This window comes from Fringilla coelebs (genome assembly GCF_963513975.1).
Source record: "Fringilla coelebs genome assembly, chromosome: 2".
Classification (NCBI taxonomy): domain Eukaryota; kingdom Metazoa; phylum Chordata; class Aves; order Passeriformes; family Fringillidae; genus Fringilla; species Fringilla coelebs.
In genome coordinates this window covers 31,787,829-31,807,841 of record NC_140029.1, presented here as the reverse complement: position 1 = coordinate 31,807,841, position 20,013 = coordinate 31,787,829, and the positions used below count along the sequence as shown (strand labels likewise).

General features: G+C 38.7%; 1 protein-coding gene across 7 annotated transcripts in view; it reads right to left on the bottom strand.

Moving 5' to 3' along the window:
* The window catches only part of INPP4A (inositol polyphosphate-4-phosphatase type I A), a 109,795-nt gene that overhangs the window by 26,224 nt on the left and 63,558 nt on the right, over window positions 1-20,013 (bottom strand). For 5 of the 7 annotated variants that reach the window (XM_084201160.1, XM_084201159.1, XM_084201164.1 and 2 more), the window contains 15 exons: window positions 18,190-18,408; window positions 17,346-17,390; window positions 15,786-15,904; window positions 15,554-15,670; window positions 14,466-14,545; window positions 13,929-14,040; window positions 12,954-13,044; window positions 12,147-12,294; window positions 9,206-9,336; window positions 8,734-8,838; window positions 7,839-7,947; window positions 6,195-6,212; window positions 3,536-3,719; window positions 1,835-2,053; window positions 555-693 (listed from right to left, as the gene is read on the bottom strand). In XM_084201160.1, coding sequence (XP_084057286.1) covers window positions 555-693; window positions 1,835-2,053; window positions 3,536-3,719; window positions 6,195-6,212; window positions 7,839-7,947; window positions 8,734-8,838; window positions 9,206-9,336; window positions 12,147-12,294; window positions 12,954-13,044; window positions 13,929-14,040; window positions 14,466-14,545; window positions 15,554-15,670; window positions 15,786-15,904; window positions 17,346-17,390; window positions 18,190-18,295 — 1,723 coding nt within the window. In that variant the 5' untranslated portion in view covers window positions 18,296-18,408. The remainder of the gene's footprint in view (window positions 1-554; window positions 694-1,834; window positions 2,054-3,535; window positions 3,720-6,194; window positions 6,213-7,838; window positions 7,948-8,733; window positions 8,839-9,205; window positions 9,337-12,146; window positions 12,295-12,953; window positions 13,045-13,928; window positions 14,041-14,465; window positions 14,546-15,553; window positions 15,671-15,785; window positions 15,905-17,345; window positions 17,391-18,189; window positions 18,409-20,013) is intronic. The other 2 variants (XM_084201163.1, XM_084201165.1) reach the window with 1 other exon arrangement.

Here is a 20,013-nt window from a genome sequence, read left to right as displayed (position 1 = left end):
TGCTTTGGCAGCCCAGCTGGGACTATCAGTTTTTCAGTAGTGTCTGCACTTCTCTCATGTTTTATTTACCTGTAATAAGCTTTGATTGCTGCAAAGAAGCTGAAGCCAAGAGGAAAGCTAGCAGAGGTGGTGGTGTCATGTGATAACCTATACAACTATTTTACCAGCTTAAAACACCCAGAGTGAAAAACCAAGTGCCACTGCCATCAATGGATTTGGAAATTATCTCAGTGGGACCAGGATTTCAAAATAAGCAATGGGTTTAGCAGCTCCCAGTACACCTAACAGCTCTTTCTGCCTGACATCACTGCTTAACACCACCACTGAGCTGAAAACACATGGAGGGCTGTAAGGGAGGCTTAGGAATGATGCCAGCACACAGCAAGAGAGCAGCAGTGAGAAGCAGTGTCTGGCATACGCACTTGTCTTGAGAGAATGGCATGCACAGGATGGTGTGGATGAAGATGGTGGTGAGGATGATGAAGGTGGTGAGGATGATGAGGTCTCATTTAAATCTTCTGGATTTATCCAGTAGGCACGACTGTCCCGATTACCTTTCTTACTAGTACTGCTGACGTCACACTGGAAAACGTCCTCACAGCTGTCACTCTGCAGGCGCTCCTTCTGCAGCAGTTTGTCCACTCGCTGGATGATACACTCCAGGCTTTTGTCAACGTTCAACCAAACCTTCTCCTGAAAAGAAAACATTTCTTTCTCAGTTTAAAACCAAAAGAGACGTTGGGTAACAAATCCCTTGGCGATATATTTCCTCCTGTGATTCTAGTCACAATTCCTCTGCAAATTTTCCTTTGGGCTATTGTGGTTGCATGTGTGCACACACAAATTATGGGTATATAAATAGCGTATACCAGGATGTCAACAACATCTAGTGACATGACTTGTGTGGTAAATTGCAAAGTCATTTACTGTGTAAGCTTGCCAAACAATTTTAAGTTCCTCTTCCTGCCCTATTATTTCAATTTCTAGCTGGCACTATTGTTTACTCTTGAAATTCATCTTTGACATAATAATTGTATACAATCACACATCTTTTTTTCTCTGTAACTCAGTGAACAACAGATAAAATTACTGTATTATAGTAATGTCTAAATACTGAATTAGCTTCATTTGTATCTCATTACTGTGACTTTGACTGTAAGTCAAAGTATGCCAAAATAATTACAACTAGCAAAGATCCATTTCCAAAATGAATTTAATCTCTTTTAAAAGTTGGTATTTCCCAATATTAATAATTGCTTAAATCATTCTTGACTACTTGTGAGATTAGGTTAACTTCTGTTTATTTAACATAATGACAGAATTTACACAGTCCAATTCTCATTTTGACTGGCAGTGTGGTAGGGAAAATCATTTAAATACTTCATGCAAACAGTTTTAAAATGCTGTTCATAATCGAAACAGTGATTGACTGCAAGTTCTAAATGTTTATGGTAGTATTTCTGTAAAAGGAAGACTAAATTGCATAGCTAGTACCCACAAAATAACACTTTATTTGGAAAGTGCAAAAGTCCATTGTAGTGCAGTCAGTTTTTCACTTGAAAAGCTATTTACTTTCCCTTGGGCCTCACCTTAAAAATGCTATGCACCTACTCTAACAATTTCCAGTGTTTAGGAGATGCAGAACTATTTATTAAAGCCTGCTTGTATTCCCATCCCAAGGAGTAACTTCCTGCAGGATAGAGACAACATCTTTGCTAGCTGACCAATACCTCCTACATACTCATCCTATGCATATCTGGTGAGCAGCTACAGAGCTTATTAAAACAGAAAGTAAAAAGAACAAAGGATTCATCACTCCCCTATGCAAACATACCCATTCCTCTTCGTGCCAGTCCACCTGCAGAGAAGATCGGCTATTCCTTCCTGTCCATCTGGCCACAAGTGTATCTTGATCATTCCTTAGCATCACTTGTTCCCCTTCTCCAGAGGTTGGAGATGCTTTTGAAGCTATATAGTCTGGCCTTGCAGCATTCAGTCCATGTATTGAATTTGCCAACAGCTTGCAGTCACAAACTGTGACAAGTTGCCGGGTCTAAAAAGTAATAAAGCCCCACATTTTGAAAATGTTTCATGTTTCCATACACAATTTATACTTTTCATTATTCCATACACAATTTATACTGTATTTTTTTCAAGAAAGAAAAAAAAAAAAAGAAGCAGTATTCTGTAAAAAACTATTGCTTGAAGGTGCCTTTAGAATACCTTTACAGAATGATCATAAAAAATAGTATAGGAACTCAAAATACAAATGATAGTCTGGACTACCATATTACATTTGTAATTGTTGAAAATTTCACTGAGGAATGTGCAATTCATCTTTATTTGCACTTCATTCTCCATTTGATGAAAGCTTAGAACAATGTGCAGACACATGTGGAGTGTTTGAGCACTGGAACAGGCTCCCCAGGGATGTAGTCACAGCACCAAGACAGAGTTCAAGAAGTGTTTGGGCAATGCTCTCAGGCACATGGTGTAAGTCTGGAGTGCAGGACCAGGATGATCCTGATTATAGTCCCTTCCAACTCACTATATTCTATATTAAATGATTTTTATACCCCACACAACAGTTGCCACACTAGAAGGATCAGGTTTCATCCTGATCTTAAGACTTAAGAGGAGGGCTGAAGGTATAACCCACTAATCAATGCAATTTGTTCCCTGTCTTATTTAGCCCTGTTGCATTAAAGGATTTCTGTAAGCCATATGAATATGAAAATTATGTGGCTTGTGTGTCAATAAAAATAACAACAAACAAGACATGAATTTGTTAAATATAAACATAATCCAGTTGTAGAAAATCCCACAGAACAATTATACACTGTATTAATTTAGAAAGAGTATTATAATAAATAATACATTTACATGAGACCCTATTATACAAAGTTGTAGGTGTATCCCTTCCACTGGGACAATTTAGGGCAAACTGATTGGCCACTACTGATCTGCTTCAAGGACAGAAGAGGTCAGTAAAACTGTATTCGGATTTTTTTCTCCCTGTAAGATTGTGTTCAGCTGTGGGTCCAGTCTGTTAGCACACACTGCTGTTAGCACACATCAAGAAATAACTGGTTTACATCACTATAATTCAAGCAAAGGTTGTGCCACCATTGCTACTTATTTCACCAGTGGAAAAATACAGAATTGTTTCATTAACTTTCACACAGTTGCTGCTGCTTGACAGATGACTCGGAACATTAAAACACCCCAGGTGGTTATGGAGAAAAGGATATAAAAGAAAGTGAAGAATGCACATTACTGCAATGTGATGAATGAATAGAGGGAATCCGAGGACATTGCACTTTCAAGAGGAGGTGAAGGCAAGAGTGTCAAAAATAGGAAACACATAAATAAAACTAGGAACTTTTAAAGGCTGATATGACTTTTGCTTAGGTCTGTGCATGTTACAACACACTACTGAAAAAGGTAAAACAGATGTTTCAAGAAAACCTACTAAAGGATCAGACAGAACAAGCAAGACACTGTGCTTCAGCAGGGAAATGAATCATTCTCCTACCTTATCTGCTAGGATGGCAAGTGTTCTTTCAAGGCCATTAGCTGATCTATCCTTGGCAGCTCTTGAGAGCCTTTCTGCATAGTAACTGACTTGTGTTTTCAGGGTGTTGATTTGTGCAATAATTTCCTTTGCTCTAACGATGTCCTGTGGGATGTATATTATAGACTGGGAACCTGTTGAAGTGCTGAAAAAGAAAGACTGATTTCAGGGGGGAAATTCATCTAGAGGTACACACATTACAGTGGCATGCTGGGGAATTAATGGCAGACAACAAAAATGTACCTAAACTAGTGAACAACAGTGAAAGTCCAGTGGGCAATTGCACAGCAGGAACATGATGCTAGAGACTTCTCTGCCTTTACTAAAAGTATTCAGATGCAGATTTACTAATCCCTAATACCAAGGGGCTGTGGGCAGAGTTTGGACACCAGAGGGACAGTTTTGCTGAGGAGAATGCAGGTGACAGATTTTGTCATCAGATACAGAACCAACTTTTGCAGAGACATCTTGCTCCATTCTCCCTCTCCTTACAACATAGATACTTCACTGAGGCCTTACTTACAAATATGTTTTATCATATATCTACTAACATCATGAAAAGAAAATCTATGCTTCTTCTAACACAGAAATGACACCCAGATCCATAATGAAAACACTTTTGTATTAACAAAAAAGTCCTTCTGTGAGTATACAATTTCTCCCATTGCAGACCAGAATCAAGTTATACCAGCAAAAGCAATTTTATGATATGTAAAAAATCAACATGCATCTTCAGGCTGATCCAAGGACACTGTTCTCTGTGTATTTTCTGTTAGCACATACTTAAAATACTGAACTAGGGACAAATATATCTTTATATGGGGATAATGCAGCTGCACTAAGACTGCTTATTTGACAGTGGAGAACAGATTATGCCCTTTTAAGTTTGGATGTCTATAGAAGTTGCTTATCCAATCCAAGACAGATGCTCTACAACTGCTGGAGAAAAAATAGCACTTCCAAGGGGTAATTTGATCCCACCTGAGAGTCATTCACAAAAGCTGTCTTTTAACTTAGAAAATTACTCCAAGTTGAAGTTGTGCTCTGAGTTAATTATTTGGAACCAACTGACAACTACTCCCTTTGTCAAGCAAAATGCTGGGTTCTTCCTTCCCAGTAGAAAAGGTACCCAAATACTGGGCCTTTACATCATCTCCAGCTGTGCCAAGCATGATGTCCATTCTCTACATGGCATCAAGCATGAGAGGACACCTATTGTGTATTACCTTAACTTTATTGGTTTTTTTCAGTCATGAATGGCTTCAGCATAGTGACAGCCCAGAAGAGCCCACTGTTTGCACCCACCTCAGCACTGTTAAATGGAGACAGCCACGCTGAGAGGTAACATGGAGAGGAGTTTCTTTTTCAGGAACAGTTACCACAGACCATGACCTCCAAGGAGCGTGAGCTCCTCTGCTACCCTAGAGCAGTGCTGTTCGTTTCTGCAGCCTATCTGTGAGGTAGGACACAAGGGTGGCGTGGGGCACACCTCAAAATCATGCCACAATTCCAATTCTTATCCCTTAAAGGATATTAAGGCAAGGGAGAAGCCTAGTGCCAGTGTCTGCCTGAGCTCCATTACAAAAGAAAGGTGAGGGATTTGTTATCAAAGGACGTAACTCAGTGATTCTTGGAAGAGCTTCCTTGTTTGTGCTCTGCTCACCCACCTGAGGGGCAGAGAACAACCACTCCCCAGTATTGCTATCCCATACAGCAAATTAATCTCAGCTTTTAGGGCTTTCCCTGTACTTGATCTGTGCTTTCTAGTGACTGCTGATCTTAGTGACAATTCCTCTGAGCAATTTCTTTCCACGACAGTGTGGTTAACATGCATAAAGACATAGTTGGCAGAAAAGGCCATGCAGCATATTGAGATTGGATTTAGAATTATTATATTTTTAATCATAAACATTTGCTAGGATGACTGGGGGAAAAATTATGGTGTAAAGTTCACATATACTTACTTTCCAACCTGCAATTGCTTTTTCAAATGAACAGCTCTCATTGTATTCTAGAAGCAAATTGTAACACAGACTTAAATTCTCAGTGAATTAGGGGTTCAACCTTAATAAGAGTAATTTAGAGCAGAATTTCTGCATTTTTGAACCACCCAGTAGTGTATGCTTTTGATAGCACTGAACACCACAAAATGAGAAAAAATATTATATGAAAATGTTTAAATAAAGGCATGGATTACAAAAATATACACCATGCCAAATCTGTCACTATCAAGGTTTTAAAATACATAAAATTATCTTAATTATCTTCCCTCACCGGCAGACAAGTTTCTCATTCCAGATAGTTTTCACTGTAAATAACAAAGGAAAATAGATCAAATCCTTGTGTTCTTATTTTCAGTTTTTTAACTGATTGTCAGAGAGAGCCAGGAAGCTAGCTGTTCATTGCAAACAAACATTGCAGATGAAATGAAGTTCATTCCCACATCATGTACTACAAAGCAGCTACAATTACTTAGAGCACAATTAGGGATGCCATGATGCATGACATTAAAAAGCCCTGCACACTTTAAAACACACCAGATCTTTGCCAAACAAAAGGAAAATAAAACGACCCAGAGAACAGAAACCCTCTATAGAACTCTCAGAAACAGAAAACTCACCAACACTCCTCATAACTGCTACAAAAACAAAAAACCAAAATAAAATTAGCAGATTGTTAGCAAATACCAAAAGCAGAAACAAAACAAAGTATGATTGGGGAAATAACTTATTTGAGTCATTTTTTCAATAAGGTGGGTATGTGAAGTTGTAAACAAAAAAACACAGATTGCCAGATGACCATGAGCTGATCTGGGGAAATGCTGTGAATGCACCAAGCACAGTTATGCCAATGAAAGAAGAAGGAACTGAATGTAACAATGAAACTGAGGAGATGGATCTTAGTTCTACTATACTGGCTTTTTGATAACATAAATGTATTTAAAACGAAAGCTGTTCTTCAAATGTTGAACCTGCAGTTTTTATGGATCCAGAAGGAACAGTTCTGAAAAGCTTAGAGGAAAAGTACTGGACAGAAATTAAACTCTCCAATCAACTTAATTATTGGGTGAAGGGAACAAGAACAAATCCACATGGGAAATGAGCTACTGCAGGAGCAAGAATCACTTCAGTGACTATGCTGACAGGAGGTTATTTCAAAGAGCAAGGGTGGTATCAAAAGAACAGAAAGGGTGAGCCTGGCATACCAGTGTTCCCAAGTTTACAGTTTCCTCTAGTCCTATCCTAGTGCACTCTGTCAGCCTGAATAATTACACTAGGTGTTTTTGCACCAATCTGCTTATCAGTACATGTCCGACTGACATTCACAAGATGCTGCTATTCATTTCTCTACGGCCAAAATTAATTCTGCAGTTGATTCCCACGTCATTCCCTTGTCCTATCAGCTCCAAATCCTACTAATCCTTTCTTTGGAAGGGCATTATCAAGGTCTCCTTTTCCCTGACTACAATGACTCCTTTTCTTGCTGCTCTTGTGTCTTGAATGCTCCATACAGTAGCAGAAGCAATGCAGATCCTGCAGCCCTCCCCCTTCTCTGGGAGCTGGAGTGGGTGCCATGTTAGCAAATGTGACCTTCCCAGCTTCTGCAATTCCTACAGCTCATACATCCACACTTCTACAGAGGACACTTGGGAGTCCCTGCAGACAGGACCATGGGGGTCAAGTGTCCTGCTGATAGGGCAGAAGCAAAATTCAGAAGCCCAGTCTGTTCATAAAGCTTAGGCAAGGAAAGCCTCCAGCAATAGTTTCAAAACTAAACCCATTTTGTCAACAAGGAATTTACTAATCAGGCAGAGCAGGTTCCTTCTAAAGAGAACTCAGCAGCAGGACCTGGAAGCTATGAGAAGGGTGAAAGTCTCCTGAAAATAATGGGTTGAAGCATGATGCAGTGCAGCTGAGGATGTTCAGCAAATGTTCTGACCCACAATTGGGCAGAACCCAAACCCAACACCAAAAATAGCTAAATTAAATGAATCAACAAGTATTCAGAAAAATTAAAGTTTTCATAAAAAGACTCTTAGAAAGAGCCTGTCAGTAAACAAATAAATACAGTAATATAAGCAGGAAACTGTTTTCCCTCTTCTTCTTTGGAAAAAAAAATGCACAGAAAAATATTCAATACAAAATACTGTATAGTAGTACTATTGAATGAAATAAAAACAGAATGGAATGATTTTCCAAAGAACTGAGCATGGGCCAGGAGGAAAAGGCACAATAATAGCTGACACAATCATATTTCTACTTACTGTTTCTTTGCCTCTTCAAATTTATGCAGCTTTTTCCGCAAGCCACCTGATTTAAAGCCTTGACAGTGAGCTGCTGGTGCTCCTATGGTGACTATGTCGTAGTTCTGATCTGGGATGGACAGAAAGGACTTACAAATGAAAACCTGACATCTTTAATGTGGACAAACAATTGTGTAAGCTCAAAAACTTTTCTGAGAGTGGTTTCTGGAAAACTTTGCCATGGTTTGAAAGACATGGAAAACTGAGTTGCTCTAGAGGCCCTGGAAATCCATCAAACACATTTTCAGGTGAAAGACCCGTACGTGAATGCAGGTCCTTTGTTTCTTAATCTAGAAGATGGACTGTGAAAAAGAAGTATTGAACACTGGTCTGTATACAAAGCTTGCCATTACTGGAATCCCTGACACAGACACAAGTGTGTGTCCATGGTCACAGGGAATTACTGCCAAAAGAAGGGAAAGCCCAGGTTATTTACGATGAAACAAGCTTGATGTGAAAAAAATGTGATTTCACATAACCATACATGCTGATTCTGGAGAAAAAGCACGCAAGTTTAACAAGAAACATCAGTCAGAACCTTTTCTATTCTACTACAATTCAGAATGTCTGGAAGGGACACAGCAGTTTAACTCAATACTAGTACAAAGGCTAACTTGTGCCACCTAGAGTTCAGTTTACTCCAGAACCTAGTTTTGCCACCTGTAGAACAGCAATAATTATATTTCTATCTCTTCTTTTGTAAAGAGATTTGGAATGTGAGACTAGAAGGTGCTATAAAAATGCCAAGTAGCACTACCACAGCAGTTTGTAGAAACTTGGCTGTATGGTTGAAAATGGAAACAAAAAAAAGTGGAGAGAAAAGTAACAAGATCAGTGAAGAAAGAGAAATTAATACCTGATCCTCCATCATCCTGGACTCTCATCCTCTGTATATGTAAATTTGTAGGAACAAACTCCAGTTTTTTATCAGCTTTCAAGCTACTGGCTTTAAATGAAGGACCTGAGAAATGCAAGACAGTAGTAAGCATAAAACCCTTCTCCTTGTGCCTATGCTAAAACATTCAAGAAGCTTTATTCATCATTTGCTATGTGCTGAAAGTAAAGCAGAGAAAATTAAACAGAAAAAACAAACCAAAATTTTTCTGTTACTGTTCACACCTTGTCCTCTACTTTCAGAGTAAGATAAGAGAACAAACAGAACAGACAAATATTCCCAGGTAATTAGCAAACTCACAATAATTATTAATAGATATAAAAAAAATAATAGCATTGTTTACTCTTCATAAAACATTCTGGGTTGCCAGTTTCAGAGAAGCACTAACCATCCTAGTAGAGAATCACAATTTTATTAAAAAAAAAAAAATCACCTTTATACTGGTGCAGGTCAGTCAGATTTTCCTGGTAAGTTAAAATAATTGTTTGGTACTGTGTAACTATTTGTCGACGAAGGCTTTCCCAACAAGGAGACAGTTCTCCCAATTCTTCTAGTTCACAAACCCTGGGGGAAAAAAAAATGGGGAAGGAGGGAAAGAGAGGTGTTTATGTCCATAGTCCACTTGACCAAGAATGAGTTTCATATCTTATCAACAAAACACCATCCTCAGCTGACACACTCTCAATTTACCATGGCTGAGCTACTCACCAGACTGAAAAAGCTTCCAAACACACATCCCAAGCACATCTCAGAGCACAGGCTGAGCACTACTCCAAGGTAATTTGCTTCCTCACAGGCAGAACACACTGTACTCCCCCCAGGAGTCTCAGGTGTTGGTCATAAGCAGAACTTCCCACCTTTCTGCAGGAGCACTCCAACTATATGAGGATTGGTAAATGATGGGAACTGTCATCGTGATGAGGATCTTTTAAGGACACTTTACTGAACTGTGGTGGCTCTTAAACAAACTAAGAACTGTGACAGAGGTTAGGTGGGCTATTAGCACCGATCTGATGTTAGGTACAAGGAGTATATTCACTGGTAAGGTAGGTACACAGTAGTTTGCAAGGCCAGGGAAAGCCTAAGAAGTGTAAGCATTAAGGGTTTGGAGAGACTGAAGATGAGCCAACACAACCTTCATCTGAAATCCAGGATTTTGGGTAGAATAAAGGAGGATTGGACATCCACAGATATAAACAGGAAAACCCCTTGTACCCCAGCTGCCAGGCTTCCAGCCACACATGGCAATCCTCTGTTACATACTGTTCCCCAGCAGTGCTGCTGAGAAAATACTCAGTGTACTCCATGTCACATTTGTATTTCTCTCTTCTTGATTTAGTGTATTATTTGGGAAAAAGTAAGAAGGGGGGAAAATAAACAAGTTAACACCAGACACAATTCAACAGCATGTTACCCCAGAAAAGGTAGAACAATCATCTGTCAAAAGGATCCAGCAGTTCTTTTTGCAATTCTCTCAATATTCCTAATTCCATAGTTTTAACCAATTGTCTGCGTATAATTTAAAACAGCATTTCACAGAGCAATTCCCACTCCATAGTACTTTGGATATTATCAAAAAGAACTAAATTTCCAAGAAAAACATCAGATTGATTTGCCAACAGGCAACAGCATAAAGCATATTTATCAGTGACCTAGATAAAGACACTTTCAGTTTCATCATAAAACCTGCTTTCTGCATAAGATGCTATTATGATTACCTCATCAAACTCCCTGCTCAAAACCAGCCATGCATCTGAGCCCTGGTCTTCCTGAAATAAATTCACAGCTTACCACTTCAAGTTCACTTGTTTGTCCCTTAGAGCCAAGACAGCAAGGAATATGAATGCCATAAATAATGAGGCAGTCAAAATATCACACCCCCCGTAGATGTTTCTTTTCAAAGGGCTCTGGCCCAGAAGAGTTTTATCCAAGAGACAGCAATTGTGATTATCCAAGGACATTTTAAAAGTCACCAGGATGTGAAGACAGAACAGCTGTGCTTGTGTAGCTGTCTGTCATTCCTCTGGGCTGCAGCACTGAGAATGGAGAACAGAGCACTTGGTCAAATTTGAGTGACTCTGTGAACACAGAGTGTGACTGTGCACATTATTGAGGGTCACCTCAACTGAACAGAGACAAGGGAGCCTTTCTCAGTAATTACACAAAGGCCTATTTAGCTCTGAGCCACACCACCCACTGGACACATACAAGGTCATATTAACAATCCCCTGGGCTGTTATTAACCTGTACCTGTTCACAACAGGCATCCACCGACCTCTGCATGATTTCAGCAGGAGCCTCTGAACAGTCACATTTCGTGGCCAAGGCCTCTAACTTCACTGTCTACAGCCTTACAGAAAGACACATCTTTCTGCTCATTCACCCTGAATTCTCCTTATCTTCAAGTCCTTAACCTACATCCATCACACATGGCATCTTATGGATAAGCTTGCCAACTCTTCATTTTTATGGTAGTACCTCATAATGAATAGGTGCTTTTAAACCTACTGTGAGGAAAGCTGTAGAGAAACAAAGATGCAAAATAAAAAACAAATAACTCATGATGAAATGTGCAATGGCATATCCCTAGCCTGCTCCACCAACGTTGTAGTAGGATAGCTGAACAAGATGCGGCATTCAGTTTCTAGAATCTAAGCACACACCACTAAAAACATAACATCAGAAAGTTCAGAAACTCAATTAGCTTTCCCATGCATTACAAAAAGTCTCTGCCATCTTCCTGTGAGAGTTTGGCATTTTCACAAAATATGCAAATACCTACAATGAATGCATTAACCCATGATTTTATTTCACAATATCCCAAAGGAACTGAAATGTCCTAACATACCATAATGAGAACACTAGTTAGTATTAATTAAGGTCAGACTTAGTTAAGGTCTATAGGATTGGATTCAAACACAGTCAAAAAAAAAGCCCAATACTCAAAAACACAGCTAAAATGCTTTAACATTCCAATCTTGGCCTTTAGAAAGAGTACATAAAACATTAGATTTGCAAACCACAACCTACAGATGTAGGGAAGAAATACTCATAAAGGAATATGTTGCCTGGAAGAAAGTTAATTGCTTCAAAAAGAAGCAAATTCAGACTAAACCTACAAAATGCTTAACAGATTTCCTTCTCCCTCCCACCTCCTAAAATGAGGCAATGTCATTATTGTACTACAGCATTTCCTTTTACTTGCTTTCATTCTGTTTTGTTTTACATTCAAAACTACTCTTCTGACTCTCAAAGCCATTTCTTACCTCACTGAGTAGTCAGTGCATTAACACAGTTATATTTATGCCTTTGTCACTCAGTAACAGCCACATCACTGCTGTACTACTGCACAAGTAAACCATCCCAAAACTCACCTTGCTGCATCTTCCTCTAGAAGCAGCTTCACAAATTGTCTGGGGATGTGCAGCGACAGGATGCTCTCTGCCATCTGCTCCAAGATTCTCAAGTGGTTTCCATCGGTGGTTGGGAAACGATACATTCGGCAAATGGCACCACCAAACACTAAAGAATTTAAACCATGTTATTTAAGCCTAGGTTTGAATTACAAGTGTACAAAGTCTCTTCTTTCTGAAAGTAAATGGCTTCAGTTCACTAACATGCTGAAAGACCCTGCTGTAAAGATCTGTTTTAGCCAGGCATCAGTCTACCTTTTGCAAGCATGGTCATTCTGCAATGGCCATTCTTCAAATGTTTGCAGGAAAAGCCTCCACTCCAAATGACTTACTACATTGCTAAGGAAATAAAATTAAATACATATTCACCTTTTAAAATGCCTTCTTTTTTTTTTTGTCTATGTACCATGCATTTTCCTCTCACGCAATCATTTGCTGGAAAACTAACCCTTCTGCAAGATTCTTTTTTTAAAGCAACCTGATTTCCTCTGTCCCTCTCCTCACCCTGCAACAATTGTTTAGGAAGAGACTATGTTATGTTACAGTCAATCTAATGGCAAGAGTTTGCTTCTGCTGTTTTTACAATACAGAATAGTGCGTATGATAAAATGATTTATTCTGGTATGACCCTCAAAGGACTGCTCAATCAGCAGCCTGTTCCTATTCAAATGAAACATCTGCTGAAATGCCCTGGGGCCACAGGCACACAGGGAAGATTAGCTTTTATTGATACCTAAAGCTTACTCCTTACAGCCCAGGGCAGCTTACCAGATTTCAGTAGTGCATCCTTCCGCAGTGAAGCATATTTGGATCTGATTCCTAAGGATTCTGTTAAACTTTCATCAACCGGCAACACAGTCTGAACAAAAACAAAAAACAAGAAAAATCAGAAACTGTAAAGAATGAAACCTCAGTGCTCAAACAATATGCAGTGATGACCTATCAGGAAGACTTCAAAGAAATATTTAATACACACATTCTTTAAATACATATTTCAAATATTTTTACTGTGGATAAAAAATATTGCAGGCTGGAATAATAAATCCCAAGCATTCCTATTTACTTCTACTGCACAGTTCAAAATGCCACAAAAATTTTCATCCAGCCTTTCAATTACTTATGCTGGCACAGCTCCAGAGTCCTTACAGGTACTGCATCAATAGGCATGAACAGATCTGGAGGATAAAAAGGGATTCTAATGCACACTGTGAATATAATACACATATAATAGTGCAATGATCACCAGGACACTCAAACCACAAGCTTTACAGAATTAAATATATGTCTAGGCTCAGAAAGTACTGCAAACATCTGCTTTCGAACAATTCTGGGATTTCCCTAGCATCTTTATTACAGTTTTGCTTAATGGTACCTTCCAATCCACAATGTGAAATAAAATACCACATATCTCTGGAACTGGTTGTCCATGCACCAAATGCACCAATGAACAGTACCAGAAGCCTCTTCCAATGAAGAACATGAATACTTGATACTAAAGCTTAATAATTTTAAATTAAAAATTTTTTCCCAAGACTTTTAACCCCACACATGAGCACCAAGAGCTCTGCAAATCTCAGAATGGCTTCCTCACCATTAGGCTGCTCCTTACAGTATTTTGAAAGTGTAAAGCACTACTAAATATCAAGATGGACAGGAAAGTTGATGGCAGATGTCAAATTAGCTTATTTCAATGCTGGCAATAAATCTGCATTCTTCTGAATTTGGTGCAATGCTCATACTCACCCTTCCATTAATTGTATCAGGTGACCTTGTCACTGGAGGCCTTTGGTCAGATTTTTCCTCCATCTGCCATCCAATAACTGTGATGTTACCAACACGGTCACTTTCAGCCGACCTGCAACAAATACTCTGCGTTGAGATTTTTTTGGAGGAGGACCTGTTCATCAACAAGGAAACACTTATAAAAGGATATTAATCTTCATACTTCAAAGAACATTTTAAACAGGAAGCTTTTCAACTTCATTTGGAATAATTTTATAATGGGTTAGTCCAACAGGAGAACATTCCCCTTATTCCACAAGGATGCTGCAAGGAATGAAGGCAGCCTAGGTAGTGCTCTGTGCTAGCTTATACATTTGAGGGTAACATGACAATGAGAAGAAATGCATGTATTCACACATTTTGATAATCAGAATATACTTGATATCAAAACAAGGGAGTTTAATTAAGTCCATTTCAACTTATGACATAAGAGGTTTTCATCTCATCTTAAGCATGTTTTGAAGAATTTACAGTTAAAAGAAGGAAAATATTACAAACCTTAGTGTTATGTGCAACCTGTGGTACTTCTCCTGAAGAAGATCCTTTACAGTGAACGTCCCAGAACCCAACAAATACATCTGAAAGAAGATGAGTTCCAGAATTTTATTTACCTTTACAGTGAGCAAAGGCTTTGACCACAGCACTGAAGTGCAAAATACAATTATTATGCATACTAGTCCAAGAGCAAAACCATAACTGAATATGCCATATACAACTAATTAAAATCTCTTAAAATGTAATATATTTGATAATTTCTACAAGTTTTTTTTCTACTGGAGGACAATCTGCATTTTTGTTTCTCTAGGATATGCATGGAGGCATCTCAACATATATGAGCTTAGGCCAAGCAATTCAGGAACACTGAAAGCAATGACTGAACAGGGCTCAGGCGGAATTCTTGACCCAAATTTGTCCCCTTGTGAAGAACTTACTTCCTCTGGAGGCATTCATTTTCCCCTAGAGCTTCTCCATGAAGCCCTGAACAGACAGGGACAGCTCTGCTGCCCCTGAGGAAGCCATGGAAGAGCAGACACATTGGGCCTGAAACAGTACTCTGGACAACAGTGGGAGAATAAACGGCCTGTATTGCCCAAAAATCCAAGCAACATGGGAGTGCTGACACTTAAAGGTTTTTTTTTTCAGTAAAGTAACAAACCTTACCCCTTAACAAAATCTAATGTATCAGGGCAGGGTGATTCCCAGAATTTAGGTGCTCTGTTCCAAAGTACAGTTTCATTCTGGCATTTTGGCACAGGCTAGAAGCCTCAGTTAGGGATGTTAGATCCTATTCATTATCTAGTTTGCTAAAGATGTCACAATGTAAGAACACAAGCGACAGGACCTTTTTTATTTAAATCCATGGATTCCAAACTTGCTGCAGACAAGCCTTATTAGAGAAAAGTGGCAATGCTTCTCACTCTGCCAAGCAGTCTCATTTGTTCCTCCTTTCCCTACCCATCCTGCTTTCTGTATGATCAGTGCTGCTATCCCTTTGTTTTCTTCTGCAGAAATTACTAATTTTATCTCTTTGCCTCTCATTTCCTTGCTTCACTGACTGGGCAGGCAACAGAATAAAGAAAACTTACTGTTCCCTGAGATCTGTCTTTAACGTCATACACGGAGAGTTTGATTTGTGTCATTTGATTGATAAGAGAGTCTTGGAAAAAGGCAATGCTGCTTAGAAAGATAGGATTACTTGTTCCCTGTAATCATAAACAAAAAGCCAAAAGTTAATGTAAGGTGATATTCGTTAGGGAAGAAACGATTCCTGTGTTAGCTTTGATCTTAAATCTAATCTAGAAGTACCTCAGCACTCACCTCAATAATTTCTGTCTGCGCATGTTTCGTCCAGAATGCCTGGGGAGGCGTAGTTACACTCACTGCTACAAAACTATTTGGTTTTCGATCTAGCGATGGAGTCAGCAGCTCACTGCAAGCTTTAGGTATGCAACAGATAAATAAATTTAGATTCAGGATCTTTTTCATGTTGCTGTAAGACTCTACATTTTTATAAAACCACATTCTACACCCTGAGCAATCAAACCACAAAGGGCTTAATATTCATTCTATCACCACACTATAGAAGCAGACATCACTCACCTTTGTGCATGCAAACAGTAAACATGCAATCAGTTCAGTCTGGCTCCAAGCTCTAGAGCTGCAATTTAAACTTGTTCTCTTCTAATCCATGCCTATCCACTCCTTGGCAAGCTCATCCTAACAGCCCACATGCAGGTTTTCCCCTGGGAATCTCATGACCTGGCTGCATTTGATTGGAAGTCACGCTCCATTAAGCCCATTATCAAATGGCATTTGCCCAGGGACAACCAACAGAAGCGCCTGAACATTGGTCAAGCAGCACTGCTGAGGAAAACCGGCTTGTAATTGTAAGACGACAGCAATTTATTTCCTCTAAAATGTTACTGTGAGTTTAACTGCTGGGAAAAGGACTATGGTGAGTAGGAAACAATTTCCAAAAATTTCCATGAGTGACTCCACACAATTACATTAAACTTCAGAGCCAAATTCTATAGCCATAGTGTGGTCCAACTCTGCTTCAGCTATGTGCATGAAGTAAATTCTGAAATTCAGCTAAACAGCTTTGTTATTCTAGACATTTTTAATTTATCTGAAAATAACTGAAATACCTCATTCAGCTCTGAGAATGCTTGTTAAGATTATTATTCATAACACAATTATACACAACTGAGAACATTTTCTAATTTTTCATTAGCCTACTGTTATGAGCATAACCTTTCAAATACTAGTCCACTATTAAGCCAAGAAAAACATCCTGCAGTTGAAAATGTGGACTGAATTTTCATGAAGAAAATATTATTCATTCATTCTTAAAGAGAGGTGAGTCAATGCACAAGCTTCTTGTACAAATTCAACCATCTCACAATTCAGGTCACTTCTGCATCTTGCATTATCACTTGACAGCAAAAGCCCCAGGAAAGAAGTTAGGTGTAATTCACAATTCTTAGAAACCATTCTGCCCTAAAATGGTGTTTCCAGCAAATCTTTAGTTTGCTTGAAGACCTGAACTGCTGATTAACTGACAGTGAAGGGAGTTTCACTTCATCTTCACATAAAAAAAGTAAACATTTAATAATAATAATATTCACATAGTAAACATTAAAAATTTTGTAAGACTGGTGTTTTAGTTACAGACTTTTAAAAACTTCACAAAATTAAACTGCTGGCTGCTTATCAAAAGATACAGGCAGCACAAAAATTGTACCAAATCTCCATAAAATCAGAACAATGTTGCAAACCTTACTATATGAAATGCACTTCAAAATCAACACTTAAAAAACCCCACACATATTCAACAGCATGCATTATCAAAACCAGCATAAAAATCACTAAGCCTACCTAAACTGAACTCTAAAATTGGCTCATCTGGATCCTGAATGTTTCCTGTAAAACAGAAAATTAGCACAAGATTAGCCAATTCACATCACTGCCATGTGAATTCTTTCCCAAAGCTGCAATCACACAGAAAAAGAAATTACATTTTATACAAAAAATATTTTTCTTTAATTCAGTGAGCCATGACTGGTATCTAAAACATTTATCTTGTAATCCTTGGTATCCAATAATTAATCTGGGATGATCTTAGTTTATAAAACATATTAAAATATGTAAACCTATATGAGATTATATGCAATATGGGAATAGTAAATGCTTAATCTCAATAGCAAACAACAGGATTAAGGCCCGAGCCACTGTTAACTCCGAATTATTAAATCTGTGGTAGCTAATAGGACAAAATTTAAAAGTACCTGTCTCTCTCACTAATGAAAGCAAGCCTCTGAGGGTTAGAATCCTAATTTAATAACCATAACAGATAAGAGAGACAAGCCTCATCTCCCTGAACTCTCTTGAAAATTTTATACAATGTCAAACAAGGAGGTTGCCAAGACTCTTCCTAGACCGTGACATTATTTTGTTATTTTCTCCCCATTGCTTACTTTTGAGTGACAAACATAACTACACAAAATCTAACTTATTCTTTTTAATCCCCCTCTGATTTCAATGTTTTGTCTATTTCAAAAGTAGCAAATTCAAGATCGTTAGAATTTTTTAGCCTAATTCCTTTATCTCATTACCTCCAGATAACCAGACAGAGCTAAATCTTCGAGCAATTTAAAGAAAAAAAACCCAACATTAGCACGAGGCAGATTCTGGAAGAAGCAGCAGCCAGGAAGGTACAAACCTGTTAGAGAAAGGCCAACCATGTCAGAGGTGACATCAATGGTGGAGGCCCTCTGCACAGTGCGGGACTTGGCACCATGGCGGGGGCTGTGTTCTCGTGCTGTCATTTTCTCATGAAGAGCCCTTCTTTTCTGCCTGCTTGGCTTTACTGATGTTTGTCTCACAGAGCAGCAGAGTGCAGCAGGTTGTCTCCAGCTGCTATTCTTCTAACATTACCATGCTAAGCAACAGAGAAAGGAAAAACATACACCAAAATTTTAGGCCATTATCAGCTACTGTTATTTTCAACAGCAGCAAACCTACTGCCATAAAATCATCTCGGGTCATTCAAATAAAATGCTCAAGGCAGATCCAAGGCACAGTAATTCCATTTGCATGAACTCTACATCTGCAGCATTTTACAGCAAATTGTTGAAAACTGGACCACATGCAAGAAAGCTTTTCTGTCAGAGAATGGGGCTTGAGAGAGAAGCGTTAACAAACCAGCTGCTCTTCTCCTTTGTCTAAGTTATTAAACCATCCTTAATGAAGTTTCCTGGTTTCTACTCCCTGGGGAGCACAAGTAAATTTATCAGATGGGGCCTCTGTCTGCAGAGGAAGCAAAAAGGTTAAGGACAAAGGGACAACAGGTTGGTGGAGTGCAGAACAAAAGGGCAGGAAATGTTGTCAGTGTCAGCACACTGTGTTGTTCTAGGCTCTACTGCCATGAGAAAGGGATAATGAAAACTATAAATAAAGCCTAGTGGGCCAGAGAGAGGTTGAAATTCTGGGATGGTGGTGGAAAGAAAAAGCAAAAAGGGATGCCTGCTGATGTGGCAGATGGCAGCATCTGTGCTTTTCCTCCACCCTACACTTTTTTGGACTACAGACATCCATGACAGTCCTTCCCCTCACAATGCCTATGAAATGAAAAATCACAGTAGGAAAGAAAGCCTACAGCAAATTTGGTTATGATTTTGAAAGTGAATGTTCCTTCAATCGACCATGCGAGCACTGCAGTTATATAACTTTTTTATTTGTTTCATAATCTTATGACAAACACAATTAATTTAGAAAGTGAGGAGTAGAATCTAATAAACCTGAAAACACTAATAGAGTAACTAACACCTTCCCAGTAGTCTCTCATTCATTCTACAAAACATCTGAACCACACTGCAAAATGGGAGAATATTTATTTTCCTTTTAGGTTGATGGACCTAACAATGAGCAAGATGCATTCTAATTAAACAAAGCATCCAGCTTACATTTTACACTTTAAATCTGTCAGAAGGCCTCCAAAGGAACATTCAACCTGCTTAACTTAAGTCTCTGAATTTAATTAGTCAGCACATCCCTCTGGAGGATTTCAAAAGAATCTTTCTCTCTCCATGGGGTACTCAAGCTTTTTCTTAACTATCACTGCTTCACCGGAAACCAAAAATTCAAATGCAAGTTAAGGATGTAAGACAACTGAACTGAACACGGCCCTGGACATCTACACAGCTTAGAAATTAGATTTTAAATGAGAAGTTCATTCTAGAGAGGAAAGAATTTGGACTTTGCCTACAAAATAAGCCAGTCTGCTACCAGTCAGAACTAAGAATTTAATTCAAGTCAGGTTTATATAATATGTCATAAGTCAATTCCAAATAGGAAAAAAAATTTTTGAATGGTAGAAGCAGAAATTGAGATCTCTGAACATCCCATCCCCAAAGCTCTGAAACTCAGTAACAGTGTATAAAAAACAACACTCTGTTTATAGATATCATTTCTGACAGCCAAATATTAAAGCAGGCAGATTTTCAATGCACATTGAATAGTTGAGGTTGGATAAAATCTGGAGTTT